The following is a 24377-nucleotide window of genomic DNA, read 5'->3' as shown; positions in this document are numbered from 1 at the left end:
CACACTTGTAGCGTAAGTTAAACGTTATGTAACATGTACTACTGGCCGCAGTGTTTATTGTAAATGGACATGATTGGGGCAAGACTTTTATGGGTTATATTGGAGATTTTGGGAGTGATGCATTTGTTAATATTTTAGCTGTGGCATATGCTCTGGGGGTGTGGGATATACAATAGGGTATGCATACCACGGATATGAGAACCACTGATCTAGAAGGCATTTTATTTAAAAAGTCTCTGACCACGGTGTCTCGTGGTTTATTAATCTAGATATTTTTACCGTGGGATAGGTTGTCTAGATACAACTCATTGAGTGCTCATCATGTTTCTGAATTAGGAGACTTGGTTCACATGGAGAACACTGAATACAGTCACAAATGCTTCAATGAACTTTTGAGGTTATTGCTGATGACCCAGTGGTTGAAATTTAAGAGATATTTGTAGAACATTAACCATGTTCTAGTCGATTTAGTAAGGAACGGAAGCACATACAGACCAATTGTGGTGACATTGACTGTAGCAAACTGTATCCCTAATTCTAGATACCATTAAAGTATTATATGCTAGTGTTGGCATTTTATGGACCTGGAGATTTTTTTAGAAAACCTTCTTTTTTTTCTTTACAACTCATGTCCAGGGAAACTTTCCATAGACCCCAATAAATCGGCCTCAGACCATTTCTGCATATGACCATGAGTTTTCTCTGACTTAACACTTAACGCTGCTACTAGAGCTCCGGCATGGGAGCCTCCATTTTCACTGAAAATAAATCAGAAAAAAGCAGGTAAAAGAGCAATTTATTTGTTATGTTTTTAATGAATCTACAATTATCCCCCAATCCACTCCATGCCAGTGGTGCTTCCGGGTTTCTCCCAATCTAATACGGAAGTCCCATAGAAGTCAGTCGTGCAAAGGACTTCAGTTTCCTGTGCTCCATTGAGTTCTGTGTAACTTCCAAAAACTTCCACTAGCACAAAGTCGGGCTTGCGAAAAGGGGTTAAATCGACAACTTGATGCTACCCCTGTAATATTGCTGCATTGTAAATGTGTAAATGCTGCATTCATTGTTGCTGTTCAGGAGGGTATGTGACACCTGAATGTGTTAATACTATAAGTAAAGGCAGGCATGACTCGACCTGTTAATTTTGCTGTAAATCAAATTTTAAACACATATTAGACCAGGCCAGTGGCATAAATAGCACCCTCCACCCTTTTGGTTAACCACTTACTAATACTGTACGCTGTGCTTTTACAAGATCCAGTAAGTGTATATAAACTGTGTTCTAATCCGACCTGAAGATGTGGTTTCTCTGTTGCATAAGTATGAAGACATTTGTGAATGTATACAGAGTTTGTAAAATGTGACGTGTTGTAAATTGATCTGTTAAGAAAAAAACATTTTGATTTGGATAGACGCCAGCTGGGCAAAGAAGTGAGCGCTTACTGCATAGAAATATTCAGCAGCAACTGGCTGTGTGGTGTCTTCCTGACCCTAAAAGGGTTATAGGGTGTATGTGGTATCAGTACTAACAGCAGGATTCTGCCATAGTACACAAGTTTTTAAGAAAAATCGAATTAGTATAGGTAAGTGAAGTGTTTGAAGATTTTGGTCTTCCAAGCCATTGTTTGGTAGGAAATATCTAAAAGTGAGCGAACATACCTTTATTTCTGTACTGGGATACTGAAATATTTTTGTGGTATGCAAATTAGTTGGCAAGTGGAACAAGAGCCTGGCAAGCTTTCAAGCACTTGCATCTTTATGTCTATGGGCCAGGTTAAGCATTCTAATGCATTCCACATCTACTGTTAATATCGATGTCACTGGGAATTTTTGCCAAAATGGCATGCATGCAGTTTGTTCACTGTGGGCAATGACTTCACAGATATACAATTCACAGATGAAAACATTCTGGGGGGAATTCATTCTAAATCCCTCCCGCCAGTTCTCCAGCCTCTTAGTAAATACGGTCACTAACTCTGCCAGTTTAGACCTGTAGACCAGGTCTGAAATGGCAGGTTTTTGCTATAGTAAACTTCTGTCCACTCTCTGCCCTGAAAGGTGAGAGAGGCCCAAAAACTGCTGGGGAGGGGAGATTCATGTTATTGCTCCACAAAAAAACTGGCGGCTGATCTCTTTAGTTTAGTTTAGTTTATAGTGTATGTGTGTGTGTGTGTGATATATAGATATATTTTGACATTTAATATGTTACTGGAAAGAGGTTAGTAACCTGAAAAAAGAGGTCAACCTCCTCAAGGAAGGGAAGGGCACACTGCAAAAAAAATTGGACGAGATGGAAGATAGATCTCGCAGGGCCAATATAAGGGTGGTTGGCCTGCCGGAGGGGGCAGAGGGGGGGAAACCCCGTGGACTGTATGGAGAAATGGTTACAAGAGGTAACGGGGAAAGAACACTTATCTTCTGTGTTTTGCGTAGAGAGAGCGCATAGAATACCTGGAAAGCCACCACCACCGGGAATGGGCCCTAGGCATCTGATAGTTAAAGTGTTACTGTCTAAAGACAGAGACATAATACTAAAGAAAGCAAGGGAGAAAGGTGATGTGTTCTATGAGAAATCTAAGGTGATGTTATTTCCAGACTATTCAAGGGCCACACAAGTGAAAAGGAAGAGTTTCTATGACGTGAAAAAGAGATTACAGAAGGCGAACCTAAGATACTCTCTCCTTTTTCCTTCAAAGCTAAGAGTGATTCATCAAGATAAAGTTGTCTTTTTTGACTCTCCAGAACAAGCAATGGAGTGGTTAGACTTGAAAGGCCTATGAGAAACTAAGATTAAATTAGGATACCGGTTGTGGTGGGTCTTATTGAAGTGTTCTTGGTGGAGGGCCAGGTGGTAGCAGGGTGGCGAGGGGGATTAATGGAGGGGTGAGGTCTTAGTGGAGAGGCCTATGAAAGACAGTAGTGGGTCAAATAGAGGGGTAGGGTACTCGGCAAAAAGGGTTCTTTCTTTTTTTTTTTTTTTTTTTTTTTGTTGAATGAATACCAAATTAGTGATATGGAATGTTAGGGGCCTGTCGGAACATATCAAAAGAACTGCCATCTTTGATTGCATCAATAGGCATCTCCCAGCAATTATAGTTTTACTTGAAACCCATTTGACCCAGGATACAGTCTGGAGAGTAAAACGGAAATGGAGCGGCTCTCAATTTCACTCGTGTTTCAGTAACCTCTCAAGGGGGGTGAGCGTACTGATCCATCATAAAATCGACCTTAAGGTACTAAAATCTAAAGTGGACGAGTATGGCCGATTTGTTTTTATTGATGGCATATTAGAAGGTTTAAGGTGTGTACTGGCCTTTGTATATATCCCTCCACCATACTCATCAGATGTCATTAGACACCTATTTCTCTTTTTGGAAAACTGCCCAAATTGTCCTGTATTCTCTTGCGGGGATTACAACTGCATAATGGACCCGGACCTTGACAGAGTTTCAAGGGATCCCACTAGGAAAATAGAAGGAGGATCACCATTAAAAAAAATATGTGATGAAGTGGGCCTTATAGATATATGGAGGCAGAAATACCCCAAAAGAGTAGCATATTCTTGCTTTAGTAAATCACATAAAGGGATGTCTAGGATAGATCTTGCACTAGGGAATAGTACTTGCATGGAATATGTGGCAAAAATGGCTTATGAGCCAAATAGCATCTCGGATCATTACTTGGTAGTGCTTGACATTAGGAATAAGAAAGTGATAGGGGAGTATTCAATTCCATATAGAATTAATGCCCATTGGTTAGCAATATTGGATATAGATCTGGATTTGATGGAAGAGATAAAGAGGTTCTGGATTGAGAATAAGGAAGACACAGACATAAGGTTGGTCTGGGACTCATTGAAATCACATATCCGTGGGTTCTTATTTAGTAAAATGCAATGGGCAAAAAAAGCAAAACGTAAGCAGGAGGAAAAGCTCAAAGAGAATATTCAGAAAAGTGAGGATAGGTTTAGAATCACGCCTAACAGTGAGAACTACGATAAATTGCAAATAGCCCATAAAGAACTAGAGGACATGTTGATAGAAAAGGCAGAACACACAGTTTTTTTCGCAGGATATAAGAAACATTTTGAAGGGGGCAAACCCGGCAAGATGCTGGCAAAGGTGGTACAAAGCCAAGAACACAACCCAGGGATAAATATAATTAGGACAAGCACCGGGAGCATAACAAGTGATAGAATGGAGATACGGAATGAATTTGTTAAATTCTTTTCGGATCTATACTCATCTAGTATATCACAGGGAGCAGATAATGTAAAGGAATATTTAGAGGGGATTGAATTACCACAGTTGTCAACACTGGATAAAAGAAAACTAGATGAACAGATTACGGAGAGGGAACTTAACGAAGCTCTTAGTGCAATAGCAGGCAATACCGCCCCGGGATCGGATGGGATACCATTTGAGATATACCGTAGGGGGGGGGGAAGGTACTTTTACCCATCCTCCTGGAGGTCTTAAATTTTTCATTAAAGGAGGGAGGCTTACCGGCCTCTATGAGGGAAGCCATAATCACACTAATCCCGAAGAAAAACAAAATAGAAACAGAGGTGGAGTCATATCGCCCTATATCCCTAATAAATACCGATGTCAAGCTTTTTGCAAAAGCTTTGGCAATTAGATTAAAATCGGTTGTGGGTGAGCTCATACACATAGACCAATCGGGATTTATTCCCGGTAGACATGCCTCCAATAACATTAGGCGGATATTTGCGGGGATTCAGCTTGGCCGGGGGGGGACCCGCTCCATCCTGTCGATTGACGCAGCTAAGGCTTTCGACAGGGTGGAGTGGACCTTCCTCTGGGAGGTGCTGAGAGGATTCGGTTTCGGGGCACAGTTTGTGAAGTACATCCAGCTGCTGTATGCAGACCCAAAGGCCAGAATCAGAATTGGACAATGTCTGACTGAGGTATTTGACATCTCAAGAGGAACTCGACAGGGTTGCCCAGTTTCCCCTGTTCTATTTGTATTATTCCTAGAACCATTGGCAATCAGGTGCAGAAGCAACGCAGGGATCCTGGGCTGGGGGTGTAACGGAACACAGGATAAAATGCTATTGTATGCAGATGACATACTATTTACTGTTGAAAGAACAGAGGAATCTGTCCCAAAAGTAATGGAAACAATAGCAGAATATAGTAAGCTCTCCGGGTTAGAGGTGAACTGGAACAAGTCATGTCTTCTTCCAGTGGATGATTTTATAGTCAGGAAGGGTGGGGAGCTGATAGTCCTGGATAGAGGGGACACAATAGAATACCTAGGGATAAAAGTGTCTGGGACCCCTGGAACGTATATCGATCAGAACCTAATACCCTTAATCCAGAAGATAAGGAAGAAAATACATGTATGGGTGAAATTGCCATTATCCCAGGTAGATAGGCTTGCGCTTATTAAAATGATCTTACTGCCGCAAATACTGTATATCATTATAGCCACTCCAATCTGGATTAGCAGTAAATATTTTAAAATCATTGAAAGACTTCTAAACGAGCTCATTTGGGGAAGAAAGAGAGTCAGACTTAAACTACAACAAAAGAAAGGGGGGCTGGGCCCTGCCCAACTTTTTTCTATACTTTGTTTCTGCTATCTTACAATATATATTAGGGGGTAATGACGATATAATTATTAATGCGATAGCCAAAAGGGTTAACTTAGATATTAAGAATGGCTTGACTTTTTTGGACTCTGGGGTTCTGGATTCTATAGAATTAGCTCAGGTACCAATTTGTAGGTGCTTTAGGAGAACTTGGGATTGGGTTAAAAGGCACTTTGAAATTAACAATAGCACTACACAGGCTCCACTATGGAATAATCTCCATTTAAAAGAGATGAGGCACTTTAAGGGGCGCAACTTTTGGGAGGGCAGGGGGATTGATCAGATTGCACATATGTTTTTGAATGGCAGATTGATATCCTTTGATATGATGAAAGACACATATAAACTAGAGGCGAAACACTATTTCCAATACATACAGTTACACCACAGGGTGAACACGGTAAGAGAAAGACAATATTTAAAGGTAGAAAAGCACCATATAGCGGAATTTCTGGGTAACATAAAAGGGAAGAAAAAATCACTCTAAAAAATTTATAGATATTTGTCAAGCAGTTTTTATGACGGCATGATACACAGTAGTAAAAAAAAATGGGAAGAGAATATTGGCACCCTATCAGAGACTCAATGGGCAAGTATACTCCAGAACGTGGGCAGTATGGTTAGTCCTGAATCCCACAGACTAATACAGATTAAAATCATATATAGATTATACTACACCCCAAAACAGATAAACTATTTTAAGAAAGAGCAGAAAGAGAGATGCCTCAGATGCCAGGAGATAAGCGCAGACTTTCTACATATGGTCTGGAATTGTCGGAGGATTTTGCAATTTTGGGAAGATATTTACATAGAGGTGGTAAAATTCTCAGGACTGGATATCCCAAGGTCACCAGACGTCTTGGTGCTTGGCAATACAGCAGAAATAAAGGGGTCTAGATACCAAATACAATGGCTGTTGACCGTACTGCAGATTGCTAGAACTATGTTGATCTACGGATGGAAATCATCTAGCACCCCCGACATTAAAGAATGGCACAATAGAGTGAATAGAACAAAAAGATTGGAAAAAATAAAGTATGAAGCAGCAAGGAAAGAGAGGGCATGGGAAAAAAGATGGTTATGTGATAAGGAGGAGGACTCCCAAGGCCAATAAGATTAATAAAAATTCTTTTTTTTTTTTTTTTGCCGAGTAGGGGTGGGGGGGGGGGGATTGGGGTGGGGGGTCTATAGGGTTATAGATGGTAAGATTCAACCAGTGGAGGGAACACGATGAAGAACATAAGTTGTGGAATATGGTCGACCATAAATGTAATATAAAAATGGTATGTGTAGCCTTATGAACACTGTACAGATAAAAGCTGTTTTCTCCACAATGTTTTGTATGATGGTTTGACAATGTAAAGAAAAAACTTTGAATAAAAAGAATTTAATTAAAAAAAAAAATATATGTTACTGGAAATGAGTGGTAAAGCCTACTGAAACTTTAAAGAGAACCCGTCATGCAAAATAACCCCCCTAAACTAAATATATTTTCATAAACTGCCATTAGAGAGCATTGGCTCTATCCCTTCATTGTCCCTCTACATGCCTGTAAACCTAAGCAATGAGGTCCTAAAGCTGTATGCAAATGACCTGTGAAATGTCCAATGAAGCATTAGCATATTCAAGCTGTCCACTCTATTCATGAGAGGGAGGTACAGCCACACCCCCAGTGCATGACTAACAGCCTGTGTAATGATGTGAGGCTGTATAATGATGTGCTTCCTGGTGCTGGCGCCCCCTGCAGCCTGTGTGTGTATATACAGCAGCTCCAGGCAGCCATGTTACAGCAGAACATGTCAGATTCATGTGTAGCTGATGTCTGTGTCTCTCACCTGTATATTAGGAGGATGCAGCATGTCAGCAGATGCAGCACACACACTAGCAATGCTTTACTATACATTACACACAGACATGAGCAGGGGGAGGAGAGGGGAGGGGGAACAGGGGTGACATCACTGCCTCTGACCATGTGACCAGCCTCATTTACATAATAAAGAATAGATGATTTTACAATGATTAAAGTATGAAATAACTAGATAAAGGCTGGGATGGGATCCTTGTGAGCTGCTCCAACAGGTAGTAGTGACAGGACTAGTGGCAGAGACCTGATGACAGGTGTCCTTTAACCTACAAGGAAGTAATTTCATAATTGGAGAACAACCTGACAGTCACCACATCAATGTTTACTTATCTCTGCCTAAGATTCTGAAAGGATATTACCTGATGTTTTCTGTCCATCTCAAAAATTCTCTGTTCCTAAATTTTGGCATTCCTTTTGAATGTTATTCAATTTTGTTGGTCAAGTTTTATGTATTTAATAGTTACATAACAATTAAAATCTTTCTATCTACTATGTTTTTATGACATTTCATGTTGCAGAGTTTCAGTGGAATTAAATTACAATGTATGTGTTTACGATGATATGCATGTATCCTATGTACATGTATTTATAGTGTATCCATACGATATTCCATAAATATCTGGTCGATGTTGGTCCCACTATTATGACTTGCACCCAGTTTGAGAGTGGGAGGTCCCTGACCCCATCTCACCTGGTTATTTACTGCTGTGCAGAATTCATTAGGTGGCTGCATGTGTGGTCACAGTTACAGAAACAGCTGAAAAGTCTGTATGTTGGAAGATGGACATGCGATTTTTGAATGCAGATGTCATGTGCTTTCCTTACAGGGGTAGATTTGGGGCCAAAGTATGTATGGAATTTTATCCTGTTTGATCCTACAATATGTTACTCTGGAAATGTCAGAATCTGTACCAACTACATACTGTTCTGCAGTTTCCTTTTAGTTGTTAATATAGATTAGTTTGCTTATTTAAACTCCAACCAAATTTGAGAGGTTTATATCAGAACCTGGCAAACACTCTGCATAGCAGAAGAAAATATAACACTGGTTGGTATGTTCTGCCAATATGAAAACAATACAATGTTGTAATTCAGGTCAGTGAAGATTCCAGATCCTCTTCTCATTGTACAGTGAGCAGTGGAAACACCCAGGTGTTCTCTGTAGGAAGAGAGAGTAAAGTTAACTTGTGGAGGACGGTTTTTGGGTCTCTATCTATTAATGAAAGAGGACACTGTGCTTGGAACCAAGTCTTCATGTTTTATGAGCAGAACAAAGCAATAAACACAAGGGTCTATTTTTAGTCTCTATTAGCATCACACAGAAATGACATTGTCTAATTAGTCCACAGTTTATGGTGTCTTGTAAATGTTAAGAGGTTTTAATATTTGACTTTTGCATAAAAGTACATTAGTGAGCACTAGTGAGATGTCTTGTTAATATGCTGTTTGCATGCAATAGAAGACCTTTGATGGTGCCTTGGAGTTCCTTAATCCATTTTAATGTGTAGTGTTTATTAGTTTTGCTGTAAGTATTTGTGGGTTTGGTTTAAATAATTAGATTTTTTTGTCAAAATTTGTTGCTTAAAGTGGCCATATTTAACAATTCTTAGTAAAAGAAAAAAATCTTAATTTCTGCATTTTATGCAAGCATGGAATAATGTATTGGATCCTTCCATAGGTGGTGCTGTCTGACATACTTTGTTGAAGATCCCTATAAATATTATTCTTGGAGCGGGTAACTGTGTGCTCACAAGGAACCCCTAAGAAATGTCCATTCATTTTCCTTCAACAAGCACCTATCAATTTAACACCGCCTACCTACTTAACACAGAGTTTAACCCCTTGGACTGTCATGTAATTTTGTTGCCTAGTAACTGATTCACAAATATGGATGGCACACAGATTGCACCTCTGTTGCACCTGTATTTTTCACATTTCAATATACTACTATGTGAGGGGCACAGTCAAAAATAGGACTTGGTCTGCGTTTTTTCTCAGGGTTATGAGGCTCATTCACAGGGCTGAGGAAACCACAGCTGTGTGTATGAGCCCATAAAATACATGGGAGCATGAGCTAGCCACAAAAACAGCAAACATATGAAAAATATGTTAGTGTGCATGAGAGTTTATAAGGGCTTCTTAGTGTTGTAGAAGTGTACAGATTTGAATTTTGATGGCCATAGGCTGTGTCGCTGAATTATTGGGATTTAATCTTGACAATAGATTTGTAATTATTTTGTGTCTTCTTCCTTTTGTCTATAGGTATTTTTAAATTCTCCACTAAAAATCAAAACTTCTGAACTAGCGGGTGCCGGATAATGGACATTTTACTTAATATACTAAAGTTGATTTGTTTTGTAGATTTGTATGATGAAGTAGCTCATGCCTTTGGCTATATGCAGGAACTGATCATTAAGGATCGTGAAAATCTTTGTATCCTGTATTTTTTGATTATGCTTTTTATGCAGCGCCAGAAATGCACAAGTAACTGACCCATTTCTGTCCTGCATCTCATTACTAAGACATCTCTCCCCACTGCTCTATTGTCTGTTTGATTCTCTTTGTTCCTATAAAAAAAGAGGCAAAATGTATTGAATTGTCCCCCCCAGGCTTGAGAAACTCTAGACCCTCCTGGGGTGTCTGCCTGTAAAGTACATTTATATGTTGCACAATGTAAAAGCCAATATAAATGCTCCAGAGTAATGTGAACGCATCTGTCCACTCAGATAGTTCTGTTCACCTGAGAGAAGATATAACAAAAGATAATTACTAGATATTACATCAGGCAGGGCGGCAGAAACATTCTCTTGACCCTCTGGGCTTGTATTTCTCAGAGATGGAGGCCAGGGTATTGTCATTTAAAGTCTCTGAGACCAAGTAATTACCGTAACTTGTATGTTACCTCAGCGCGCCTGTCACTATATTCATCTTCAGGAACTGTAATTAAGCGAAAATGATAATAATTTTAGACAAAATTTATTTCATTTATTTGAATCACTAAAAGATCATACTTCACAGAAAAAGTGCACACTTGTTATAACTATCTTTATTGTTAATTGTTTTGTAAATGTAATTCATTTAATCTTTTCTGGCTCAGCCTATACAGTTGAGGTGTCCAATTATTACTTTTTTTTTTTGACGTCTCAAAAGAGTTTGTCCACGGGTGAAATATAGTTTTACATAGAAGTTGTTCTAAGTTCACATCTGAATTAGAGACTTCAATATGAGCCACCATGGCAGATTTACAGGAGTTACATGATTACAATTAAAGTCAATGGGAGCTTATGGATTTTATTTTTTTTTTGGTCCCAATAACCGAGCTAAAATGAACATAGCCTTAATATGGGCCCCAATTTTTCACGATATACAACTTTTATTTTTCCATTTTAGATGTTGTCCCACATATGGAAATGTTCACCTGGAGTTCAGTCACTGTGAACCTCATTGATCACAAGAAGTGAGGTTCCCAAGAACCCCATTGGAATTTGAGCAGTTGTAGATATATAAGATCACTTCTACATTATTTTTGTTACTATCTTTTCTCTTGTAGAGACTTGAAGTACATGTAAGGAGATAGATATGACTGCAGCTTCAGACTTTACACAGGGTTTATTTATACTGTAGTTTCTAATATTATGAAAATATACGACTTCATAGGGGCTGTCTACACAAAGTGTATTTTTCAAACTTGTATTTGACCCCCAAAAATGTCTAAAAAATGTAGTTGTATAATGAGCCCCTTTCCAAGTCCTATAAAAAAAGCAATGTCAGCTTTCTATAGAATGACAGCCGTTTCATATAATTTTTCATCATGCAAACAACATTAATTTGCTGAAATGAGAATACATCTTTAATTGTTAAATATTCAATATTGAAGGCTTCAGAGTGGCAAGAGTTGATTGTTTCATTTCTAAACAATTCACACATGTATTACTCCCACAGAATTACACCTTATTATAATGGTTTAAACCAATATTCCTGTAGTGCAGCAATACTTTCTGCTGGAAGTGACATTGTGACAATAATATTATTTGTTCACAAGGCCAAAAAGGACAGAACTTGTGACAAAATTGTCAGCCCATTTTTCAACTCTTTACATTTAAATAGAAAGTAACTATACCACAGAAGACATAGGCCCACATTTACTAAAAACAGTGCAAAGTGCAGTTTGCCTGTGTAGTGTGCAGGATGCGTCAGATTCATGATTTGTGGAGCATGTTCTTCATGAATTTGTCTTCCTCTGCACTGTTCTGACCGAATGCACCATTTTTAACATGGGGAATGCAATACACTTCTGTCAGATTTTTCATGTTAAAGAGTTACTTTTTTTTTTTTTTTTTAACTAATTGATAGCAATTGGGATGTTAAACAACTTTGCCTATTATCTTTGTTACCTATTTCCAGTAGTTTCCTTGCTTTACCCTTCAGATTACCTCATTGCTGCAGGAGCTGCTTTCTCTGCTTGGGCTTATAACCCCCGTGAGTCTATAGTTTGTTTATCGAACAGTTTCATGGAAAGGGAGGGGCAGCTGCTCTCTGCTCACAGAAGAGGAGGTCACAGCGCTCTCTCTGTATGAATCAGGGCTGGATGTGTTTAAGACTGTGGATACAGATGTCTGCTGCTCAAAATAGTGAGGTACAAGATCTTCCCTGTCAGTCCCTCCATCCCAGTCTGTGATTCTACAGAACTTTTTCTGTCTTTGCCTGCACCTTATCCTGTTTCCCTAATTATTATCAAAATGTGGATGTGTTATATGACTGGGTCCATGCACAAATATTCGTTATTAACAAAAAAGATCCCTGGGGACCTCACTGAGACCCATTGGTCTAAAACTTAACTTTTAATGCGATCACACGGTAAAAATCTATTTCCTATGTCTAAACCTATTCAAAAGCACACGATTAAAATTTCAGCAATTCTATGGTGTGGGGTCTATTATTGTTTATGAGTGTATACTCTTAGAGCAAGATGGTTTGTCACTTCCATGCAATGTAGGGTGAGCCACTACATATCACCAGTGAGTTAGTATCGATTTTTTTGTATCACGATACAATGTTGTTTCTATACGGACTGCAACATTTGTTGCTATAACTCTGACCACTGATGCAACACTGCGCTACTCTTGGACAACTTCCAAGTTAATCCTCGCTAGTGTAACCACTTGTGTTCACCCTATTCCTAGATCATTAGGCTCTCGCTCACTATCTAACAGTTGTAAAGCATATGAGCTGATCCCTACACACCATGTCTTTGCTAGCTAAAATGAAGATATAAGCCCCCCCGACATGTTTCGCCAGATACTGGCGTCCTCAGGGGTGCCGGGGCTATATATGAGTGTTGGCAGTAATGAAGGGAGCTTTATGGGCTCCGTTTGTGATGTCAGAGCAACCCGACCGATCATCGATTGGTTCTCGGTTGGGTGTATACATGTTGGTCCAATGGTTAGTACCTGTCAGCGTAAAAACAAATCCTAATTGGATCTTAGGAGTTTTACGTGCTGTTTGTGCGCTGCGCATGTGAGCCAACTTTACCTTTCCTTTGACGACCGGCAAGTGGCAATGCGCCTGCGCTGCTACTTTGGTACGGAGTCCGTCTATAACTTATGTTGGAATGCGCATGCGCATGGACTTTAATTCTTCGGCTAGAAGATGGCGATGCGCCTGCGCTGCTACTTAGATGCGGAGTCCGTCTAGGATAATGTTAAAGTGCGCATGCGCATGGACTTTAATTTCTTCATCACATACGGTGACTGTGCGCGTGCGCCAACACTTTAACTAGAGAGCCCAACATCGGGCCGTCAGATACGTTTCTGTATGGACTTGGTCCCACAGTCTGACGTGGTGAGTGACTGTTTATATATATATTGTGAGACACATAGTTTATAGCTCAATGTGTTCTCCAAAGTCAATCTGACCCAAAATTTCATTTCTTTGGTTTGGGACCATTGTCCCAGATTTTGAGACTCTCAATTTAATGTTAAAAGACAAACGTTGAAAGGTAATACATTTTAACTATGGACTGATAAAGCTCTGGTTCTGAATCAATACCTTAATAGGTAGATATTATCCTGCTTCCCTCACCCACATTGTCATCAGCACTTTGTGGACTGTGCAGAGAAGCTATTAACTGTAAATGCTCACACAGCCCAGGCATAGACTTCATGTAACTGGTTTCCTTAATTACCTGTTCCCTTCTCCTCCATGTGATGCAAGCTGCCAGGCTAGTCACCATATACATCCTGTATGTACAGTGTTCTGTGGATTTACTTGTGGGAAACAAAATGGATTTAATGCTAAATTACTTTGAGAGAGAACACAAGACATGATATGGGATCTGCGGGCAAGCTAACTGGCATCAGCTTGAGGGCATAGACAAGGAGACATTAGTCTCCACCCACTTCACCTCTGCTGAGAAAGATTTTTGTCAAACCCTTTCAGAACAGAAAATGCCATTACTTTGGAAAGAAACGGACGAGCAGCACAAAGTAGACATCATTCTGTTTGTTTTCAAAGGGGAAATCACATATAATAATTTGGTAAAATCATTATAACTTTATAGTTACACTTAAAATGTGTAACGGTCTGACTGAGCAGTGGAACACCCATTTTAGTGCAGAATTTTGTGTTGCGTGAGGTATAGTGCAGCATGCGCCACATAGTCTTGCGTGCGTCTCATGTGTCTTGGATACTTCTTAAATATATGTGCAAACAGTTTGCACTTAAAAGAATGTACAAAGTCCGACAGAAAAATGGTGCAAGGACCTTAGTAAATGTGGGCCATAATCTTCATGTTAAAGGTTACATCCTGAGTCTCCAGCCAGGTGTGGTGACTGGTAATACAGTCGGTAGCGCAAATAAGCATGGATGTTCTGTAGCTGACCGTACAATGTAAAAAGCCTCTCCTACAAAGATCTTTTTTAGATACATTTTTTTTTTGTTCTGCATAAAAAACGCAGTAAAAACACATGGATGCAGCAACATCAGAACTGTAGGTACTCTTAATAAAAGATGGATATCTTTTCCATTTGGATGATTGGAAAATTTGCATCCATAATGGAAGTAGACAAAACTGCACCTATATTGTTGCATTGTTGCATTGTTAACCAAAGTTGGTTCTATTCTGTTTATACTACGGTTACTGTTCCCTTAAATGACCGTCTACATCTACTTCTAAGCAAGTAATGATTGCATTTCTGTTTTACCCTTTGTTGCAGCTGTAACCGCTCTGTTGATCCACATTTCTCTTTTGGCTACACGTGGAATAATAAGGGGCCTAGGCATCTAGCCAGATGCTGTTTGGCAATAATAGAGCCAGTGGTATGTGCAAAATGTGATTAGTGCTGTCAACACCATAGTGAACCAAACAGAGGGTGAACGCAGCAGACAGATAGTGACCAGAGAAACAGATTATCAGACTGGTGATAGGAATAAAGCTTTTTGAGACAAATTGAGCTTACAGTTCTGCTTTATAAACCTTAGAATGAAGACACAGGGTGGCGTGACGCTTTTGGAATCCAATGACAGAAAAGCTTTTTCAACTATGTTGAACCCATTGGATCTAAGCCGTGTCTTGCCGTAATGTTTTAGGGTAGAACTATGTTTATCTCTAACTTTTCCCACAGTTTGTCTCAAGCTCTTCTTGTATTTCTTCAGCTGCCAGCTTCTAATGCTTCTAATTATAGACTTCAGAAAATAATCTGCTTGAAATAAACATTATAGATGATTTGAAACCTCTAGTTTACAAGGCCATTTTCAAAGCTCTTCTTTTACTATATAAAGCAAGTCAATCTCTTTGGATAGAAAGGGCTGAAAAGTTGATATGGGGCTTTAGTCACCTAAACTTTAAGTGGAAGATTTTTGAAGGTAACCTGTAACAAGATTTTCACAAATTAAACCTCCCATAGCACAAAACGAACTCTTGCTTACGTTGTTTTTGGATAAAAATACATAGTTCCTATCACCAGATAATGAAGCCTCCTGGCACCATGCCAGAAAGAGCAGTGGGTCCAAAGGATGTGTGTTTTTCATTCAAGCAAATTAGTTTATGTCTGCTGGAATTTCCCTTACCCCCCTCCATTCAGCAGTGTTGATCAGAGGCTGAATCAACAGAAGGGAAGGGGGATGAGGGACATGCCTGAAGACATAAACTGAGAGAGACATACTGCCTTGCATGAATGATGCATGCCCTTGGGACTTACTGCTCCTCCTGAAGGGTGGCATATAGGTTTAAAAAGTTAATTTTCTTTGGATAGGAACTATGCATCTTTTAGCTAAAAATTATGTGAGCAAGAGTTAGTAGGACTATGGGAACCTGTTATTAGGTTTATTAGTAAAAGTCTAATTACATGTTGAAGTCAATATTTACCTAATCTCACTCCTTGACACCACTCAACTATACATGAAGGTTACCAGAGTCCCTCCATGCTCTAACTTAACTGGCTTTTGCACTCTCCCTTCTCCCTGTTCCATCAGCCCTTCCCCCCTCCATCTGGTCGATGTAATCTTAGTGCGGCAGAGAAAGTTTCGGCACACAGTGGGAGGGGGAAGTGCTCCTTGCATAGTGTAAGCTTAAGTAAAGAGGGGCTCTGATTATAACCCCAGAGCCCTTCAGGCTCATAAGCATTATTTTAAAAGTTGATTTTAGGCAATGGATAACAAATTTAAGAAGATTACCACAATCGTGGCGCCTATGAGTAAGTGTCCCTGGTGTATTCCCTTTTAAGGCACTAGGAACGATGTTTATGATATTGACGACCTACCCAAAGGATAGGCCAATGGTATAAGAACAGAGGAGTTGGACTGTACTTAATCAGCTGGTTTCTGCAGCCATTTTGCACTGGAATGGTAGATGAAGATGAAGCTGAAAGTGTAGGTTATCCATAAACCTGAAAAAACTCTTCCTATTTCTGTGTATAAACCCCCTAACCCATAAAGCAAAAAACCATAAAGTTTTCTACACAAAAAATGTTTATGCTCTGCTCAATAATGGTGACGTCCTCAGGGGTAGATGTGTCAAAGAATAGAACATGTCCCGTATATGTATATAGGAACCCCACACACAGAAACACATTCAAGAGTTAATTACCTGCATGCCAGATACAAACGCCATTCATTAAGCATGTGGAGGAGCAGTTCGCGCATGTGCGTAAATCTTGAAATCTTGTGTAAGGTCACATGATCGGGACCAGAAGCCGGCAAAGAAACTGGGAGATGCACATGCGCTGGTAGTCCATGTGTGGAAGTATAGTAAGTATGGTATAGGCGCCTGCCATCAAGCAAGTGCGCATACGCACCCAACTTAAATTGAATACGAGTACCCTTAATACCAGTGTACACAGAAAACACGACAATCATGACAACCAGATGTGCATGGCTGTGTTTGCAAAATCAACATTTAACTAGGTGAACAATAGTGGTGAGGGCCCTGCTCGCAAGAGCTTACAGTCTATGAGAATCAGAGTTAACACTTGGGTTTTATAGCCTTCTACATTCTATTTATGGTCTAGTTTAGTTCAAATAAGACACTATTGCTCCTCCATTTAACTCCTGTTTTTCATAAACAATAGAAAATCTACTTTTATTATTCGTTTATCAAACTTTTTTTTTCTCAAGACAAAGATTTATAGTAACGGTTGACTCACTCTGATATCATATTAAGTATACATATGTGACTCTAGGAAACTTATGTTTTCATTGGCAAGCACAGACGCCTGCTTATTTATGACGTTGTTGTGCTTCTACAATGTTGTTCATAGATTATAATAAGAGGGTTGATTTGGTTCCCACACACAGTAAATGTCTATTTGGGTTGTTTTTACTTTTTTGACCCTCTAGAGAAATGTTTTGTTTCTCTGAGCTTAGCATGTAGTATAGGAAATGCAGAACCCGCCCAGAATACAGTCCTGCTCTGACTTTGTATCCGTTTCCTCTAATACTGGTTATACAGTCGAGCTTTAAACATCCATGTGAAGCTATACGCCATGCAGACAAGGTGGAAACAGCCCATCTTTTCATTCAAAACAAAGCTTAAGTCCAGGTCCTGCTCTATGAAGCCAGGTAATGCTCCACTTTCCATGGAATCCTCAGTAAAATGAGCTATGTTCATGCTAATTTCTGGGGTATGTGTAATACAGGTATTGATTTTAAAAAACATAACTTACATGTTGTGTACCAACACTCTCTATTGTCTGTACTTCTCCATTTGATCATAGAGTCACAGTAAAGCAGGTAGTCTAAGCGGAGCCACAAGCCCTGTGTTTCTATGTTGAGATGAATGAGCAATGTCCTGTTTATGCTGTACAGTATGGCTTTATCTTTGCGCAGTGGCGTATGAATAATGTATGATGTACATATAATTATTTAGCATTGTTACAGTTGAGCAATTGTTTTGGAGGTTTGTGTATTGCATATATACATAATCTACTCTAGTGACTGCAGTTATTATAATAATACATATAAAGTATATTGCTTATAGGTTTATCATTTATGAATGGATATTTCCAGTAATGAAAGTTTAGAATATGGAAGTGTGAGGGACAATACAAACAAATAGTCATGTGACACTTGCTCATACTTTTTAGCAGCTATTTTATTGAAGTCATTGGCGGCTTAGCAATTGTTGGATATGATATGTGATAATGATGAGCCATATAACAAATGTTATATTATTATTGTATTATTGTGTTCTGTTTATGTGTCTGTTAATGTGTCAGGAGACACGACTTGCAGGATTGATTCGAAAATACTATGTATACTGTAATAAGGAGTGTCCTACTTTCCCAAATTTTAGTTAGTTATAATATTAATGGAAAACGTTTTTTGACTCCTTTATTTCTGGAAAATCATGTGCATCAGTTTTGCTTACATGTAGCTTAATGCGTCTTTCTAATTCAGCACAGTCCAAATCACCTTGGTACCCTTCCCAAAAATTAGTTCATGAGATCTTCCCGAGGAAGCTGTGGAAGATCTCTTTGCATGATTGGAAAGCATTCTTTCACATTGTTTATGTATAAAATCTGTTACGGTTTAAAGAGAACCCGTCATGCAAAATAACCCCCCTAAACTAAATATATTTTCATAAACTGCCATTAGAGAGCATTGCCTCTAGCCCTTCATTGTCCCTCTACATGCCTGTACACCTATGCAATGAGGTCCTAAAGCTGTATGCAAATGACCTGTGAAATGTCCAATGAAGCATTAGCATATTCAAGCTGTCCACCTTATTCATGAGTGGGAGGCACAGCCACACCCCCAGTGCTTGACTGACAGCCTGTATAATGATGTGAGGCTGTATAATGATGTGCTTCCTGGTGCTGACGCCCCCTGCAGCCTGTGTGTGTGTATATAGGAGAGATACAGCAGCTCCAGGCAGCCATGTTACAGCAGAACATGTCAGATTCATGTGTAGCTGATGTCTGTGTCTCTCACCTGTATATTAGGAGGATGCAGCATGTCAGCAGATGCACTAACTATGCTTTACTATACATTACACACAGACATGAGCAGGGGGAGGAGAGGGGAGGGGGAACAGGGGTGACATCACTGCCTCTGACCATGTGACCAGCCTCATTTACATGATAAAGAATAGATGATTTTACAATGAATAATGTATGAAATAACTAGATAAAGGCTGGGATGGGATCCTTGTGAGCTGCTCCAACAGGAAGAGGTGGCAGGACTAGTGGCAGAGACCTGATGACAGGTGTCCTTTAAAGGGAACCTGTCACCAGGAGACCCATTTTTAGCTGACCCCAGTCCCCACAGAGCATAGTACATACACTGCCAAAGTGTTTTTGTCTAATAAAATAGGTTTTACAGAAATAAAGATATGTTATATTGTACCTTTCATTAGCATCTGCTCTGTGACTAGGCACTCGTCCCCTGGGAGTGGCTGGAAAGGAGCAGTCCCCCCCCCCCTTGGTAAACCACTCCTCCATGTGTCCTTTTCAAATATATGAAGACGCCCCCTGCTCCTATACAGCCGATCCCGAGTGAGGGGAGTTATTCATATATTTGAAAAGGACACATGTAGAAGCTGTTTCCCAAGGGTGGGGGGGGGAGCTGCTCCTTTCCAGCCACTTCCAGGGGACGAGTGCCTAGTCACAGAGCAGATGCTAATAAAAGGTACAATATAACAGGTTTTACAGAAATAAAGATATATTTTTTTATACAAAAACACTTTGGCAGTGTATGTACTATGCTCTGTGGGGACTGGGGGAGTGCTAAAAAGGGGTCTCCTGGTGACAGGTTCCCTTTAAGAAGAAATGATAGGCCTTCATGCAACAGATTAATTCTTCATAGTGTTGTGCCTGTACGTTGCACAATTCCTGCAGGTTAGTAGGCGTAGGATAAAAGTTTTCCTGCCTGTTGTGTAAAAGGTTAATGTCCTAGAGAGCGCTCCTCCTTACAAACGTATGCTGGCCTGCATACAAGCTTTGCAGCCCTTTAGTATGTTACTATTAGAACATGTTTTAACTCTTGCCCCCCCCCCCCCCCATGGCAAGAGTAGTAAAAGAAGTAACCAGAGTTTGCTAAGATTTGCACAAGTAAGATGTGCACGCTTTTGTACACATGTTTTCTTCTTTGGCCTGAAAGACTCTTTATTGGTCACGCTTAAAACTGTTACCATAAATGTAATTTTTAGCTTATGACAGGTTCCTATTGCCTATCCTATACAATGCTGATTTTAAAATTGCATTTGTCAGGATTCTTAATCATTTCAGTACAATATAAAATTTGAGTTCACTTTACATGGTTCCCTGCCCTCCCAGTGTTTGGCGAATATGGAGATTTTCAGCTACTATCTGTGTACAGGTAAACGTAAGGGACCTTACACGTAGCCTTACATCTATTATTAAGGACTTTTTTTTTTATTTTAGTAGTTAAAAATAAGGATCAAGACATTTGCTGCTAACATCATTTATCTGCAAAGGATCAATGTAATAGATTGATAAACAGTTGTTTGTAACATTTGTGGGGTTGTCCCTTTAGACTGACATTATTCAGTCAGTTCAGGTAAAGGAAATTGTAACACTCAGTTGTCAGTTTTACATATTTAATAAAGAAACGGCATAATGCAGAGTGGTCACTGCTTTTATAACTATTTGCTAAAGCAGACCTGTGTGGAAGTGTTTAAGGTCCTCTTTAAGAAGTGTGCTTCAGCTTAAAGAGTTCTTGACCTAAGAGCACTGTACGGAATAGTTCAATGAGGTATTTCATTGTTCAGTTTGAAGTGCCAACGTCTGAATGTGGATTGTGTAATTTTGGCATTCACTATTGTCTTCTTTTAACAGAACGCAATTGACAAAATTGTAGGTGTCGGAAGAATTATAGAAGTCCATTGTCGCTTTAAAAGAATGAACTTTGAGTTTGCCTTTCATTAACAGAGGTTGTATAATTATGTAGTATAATTCTGACGTTTTTATAGTTTTATGTTGTAAGGTCTTGAGAATAATGTAGCCTCATGGTGGTTCCAGTCTTCTTTTAGCCCTTATTGCCCTAATTAAAAAATATTGTGCCCTCTGGTTAATAGGATGCTGGTGTTATAAGTCTGTTATATTCCTGAATGGAATGCTGCCCCTATGAGAAAATATTTGGATGGCTCTTCTGTGTCTTTACTACTGATAATAGAGTAAACTACTTCTGGTAAATAGTGAGTGTTGCCTTGTTTTAACCTCTTCATGGATGCTTTATACCTGCTTGTTTATTTTCTCATCCCATCCAGAAAACTTCTCTTTGTGGATCAAAGGATTGTCCATGTGAAAATCCAACATCCCTTCATCCTCCTCTTCTACGGCAGATTTTGGGAACAGTTGAATGATCCCATACGATTTGACTAAAAGAACTTTGTATTTTGGATTAGATTACCTTTAATTACCGTGTCGGGCTTGGCTAAGTATTGATGTCAAGTGGGTTTTTAATTTTTAACTGGTCTAATGAACAGTTTTTCATTAAATACACAGTAATAACTCTTTGAAAGTTGTTGCCTGGGAATCGAGGTTCTCACGTGGTACCTTGTTTTAGCTGACTGATTTCCTAAGTACTTTAGTTAGTTCTGTGAGATGAGGGCATGAATGTGTAATCCTATTAGGCAGTAGAGTGATTTTTTTTTTCCCCCTTATGTTTATCAACATGTAACAACATATTACATTGAGGTTATATTACCTTTTTGTGTGTAAATACCTTGTTTACTATGTAACCTAATGTTTCTGAATAGAAACTGAATGCTGAAAATGTCAAAGATATATCCCAATATCTAAAGAGAGTCTAATTTGCCTGATATATGGCACCTAGAACCATGCATTTTGTGAAATTTTATAGATTCTCATGAGAATCTCAGGTTTTAAACCCCATCAGAATTGTGGTTCTCTATGAAAGACATAGAGGGAATGGAAACTGCAACTAAAGATCTGATTCCAAACTATTTAACGGTCAATATCTCTGGTAACTTTATAGAGGAGAATCTCAGTGTAAAAAGCACAACAGAAGCATGTTCGTAGTTAATTTGGAGCTCAAAACAGAGGTGTCTCACCTGATGCTCCATCTACAGCCTCTCAGCCTGACTCATCTCAGGCAAAAAAAATAACTCATTTCCAAATGCAATTTTTTATAGTGGAACAGGCAAGTTTTAAAAGGAGTCTTCCATTTTAGGGCCGTATTATGAAGAATGCTTTAGAATCTTCCCAGAAATGCCTTACCTGTTTCCCAGTGATCTGATATTTTAGGGAGAATTCATTTTTAACACTTTTCATTCTTTCTCTAGAAGATATTTCAAAATCTACAAAATAAAATAACAGTGATATATGCTAAATACCGTTACAACTATGCAAAAGGGAAATATGGGTTTTACACAAAAACTTAAAAATAAAGGAAACCAACCACCTAAAAAACATATTTTAGCATACTTAGCAGCACGCAGCGTGGGGCCAAGGTTTTCGGGCTGCTAATTACGCATTGGGGTGTCAAGATTAACTACGTACAGCGCCGCGATCCAGGTGAACTGAAGTGGAGTTGAGTTTTAATAGGTTTTTATATGTTTTTTAGGTGGTTGGTTTCCTTTAAAGAAATCTGCGTAAAGTATAGACATAATACAATTTTTATTTTAGAAATAATGCTTTCAGAATCAGACTACAGAATACACTTTATGTTGTCATTTAAGTTTCTGCAGAACAGTTTCCTTTCTGAGCATAGCATTGTTCTCTCTTGCTTAAATATCCATCTAAAGCAGTGATTCCCTTTTACTTTTTCTGCTGTAACTTAGGTTGTCTTTTCCTTTTTAAAGCTGTGAGCATTTAGAAACAGTGACTCACTTGGAAAGAAATAGGCATGAAAATGTGAGAGTTTCTTATCTGATTGGACAATTCTTGTTTTTCAAGCACAGATGACCAATCTTGGCTTTCCTAATGGGAAATCTCTGTACTGGAGCCAAGGGATCGAATTTACTTGTGGAAAATAAACATCCCCTTTGCTCATGCAGCAGGCTATGCTTGCTACACTGTAACCAACTTCCACGCCTTAATTAATTTTGTACGACGACCATCATAGAAAAAAAAATCTTTTTTTTTTTTTTTTTTTTTTTGCAACTTTGTAGCAGCCAGCACTGTGAAAAACGTAAAAGTTTTCAACTGAATTCTCTTCCTCTATAGGCAAAGCACTTTTACATTCACCTTTTTCTTCTTATAATTTTTTTTTTACTTTAATCAGCAATTTTCAGAACTTCGTGGTGAAGTTTAACCTACCAGTTTGACTTGATGACAGTCAGGGGTGAAAGTTGAGTGGGTGCAGAGGGTGTGGTCGTAATTGGCCCAAGAGGTTTAGGGGGCCCATTAGGTGTCACAAGCGCTATAAACCATGCATTATAGTCGGGGGCACAGACCTTGTGATGGGGCCTATTAGCAAGTGACACCATTGATGACATTTTATGTGTATTGAAGTTTTCAACTTAACCATGAAAGAAGATGACAGGGGAAGAAATATGCTCCTTCTCTTCTTTCCAATCCACCCCCCCCCCCCGTTCTCCCTTTCTCTATTTCCCTATCTGCCCCTTCGCTTTTTTTCTGTGTATATGTTGATAGCTTCTTTTAGTTATTGCCCATTATTTGTTAATGCACCTATGGAGGGACGCAATTTTTATCAATCCAATGTTCGGAACTGGGTCCTACCTATTCAGTCTGATGTATGAAATGTATGAAAAAATGTTTAAACCAATATATATATAGCCATTGTTGTCATGCATGGATTTTCCTTGTACATTTCACTGCTCCTGAATGTTTGCTCAGAGACTTATTATCTGGGATACCTGAAATTCTTCACTTATTGGTATAATGTTTGAGGCAGTGTCATACATCACTATATTTCTTCATATAATCTGAATTCTTTACCGTGGTACATTCCACAAGTCTTTACAACTACTATACTGTTGATTTATGTTCAATCCTTCACTAATTTTATGATTTGCTATGTATTAGAGGATATGTTCACATTTCATGAAATAGAAATGGTGTAGATAAAAATGGGCAGTTTGTAAATACAGGCAGTCTCCTGGTTACCAAGGAGGTTCTTAAAGGAGTTATCCGGGTATAAAAAGTTACTTATGGCTGGGCTGGGGCAGACTTTTTAAAAATAATAAACCTGTACTTACCTCCTCCGGCGCCGCTGATGTTCCACACCGCGGTCTGTTTGATCCGTGCCCCTGTTTGTTTACAGGGGCACAGAAGCCGTGCACGTGGAGCTTTCGGCCGGCGATGTGGCCTGCTCCTCCCATCCGTCCCTATCTCTCAGCGTTGTAAGCGTTGTGAGATGGTGTCGGATGGGAGCTTCTGGCCTGCAGGAAGCTCCCTGTGCGCCCTTGTAAACAAACCGGTGCACAGATAAGACTGACAGCGGTCCGGGCCATCAGCA

At 39.3% G+C, this 24377-nt stretch overlaps 1 protein-coding gene and 1 long non-coding RNA gene across 7 annotated transcripts in view; one reads left to right on the top strand and one right to left on the bottom strand.

Annotated features, from left to right (window-relative positions):
- Nucleotides 1-24377, top strand: part of UTRN (utrophin) — a 457412-nt gene that overhangs the window by 20953 nt on the left and 412082 nt on the right. Inside the window, exon 1 of one of the 6 annotated variants that reach the window (XM_072140862.1) lies at nt 17424-17534. The exons of the other annotated variants lie outside the window; for them this stretch is intronic. Within the exon in view, the coding sequence (XP_071996963.1) occupies nt 17459-17534 (76 nt within the window). The 5' untranslated portion in view covers nt 17424-17458. Of the gene's footprint in view, nt 1-17423; nt 17535-24377 lie in introns of those variants that run through there. 6 annotated transcript variants of the gene reach the window in all.
- The window catches only part of LOC140121378 (uncharacterized), a 28277-nt gene continuing 14154 nt past the window's right edge, over nt 10255-24377 (bottom strand). Inside the window, exons 3-4 of the long non-coding RNA XR_011854077.1 lie at nt 22175-22254; nt 10255-10415 (exon numbers count right to left, since the gene is read on the bottom strand). This is a non-coding gene — a long non-coding RNA (uncharacterized lncRNA). The remainder of the gene's footprint in view (nt 10416-22174; nt 22255-24377) is intronic.

The sequence above is a fragment of the Engystomops pustulosus genome, chromosome 3 (genome assembly GCF_040894005.1).
Source record: "Engystomops pustulosus chromosome 3, aEngPut4.maternal, whole genome shotgun sequence".
NCBI lineage: Eukaryota > Metazoa > Chordata > Amphibia > Anura > Leptodactylidae > Engystomops > Engystomops pustulosus.
This window is presented reverse-complemented; position numbering and strand designations above follow the sequence as displayed.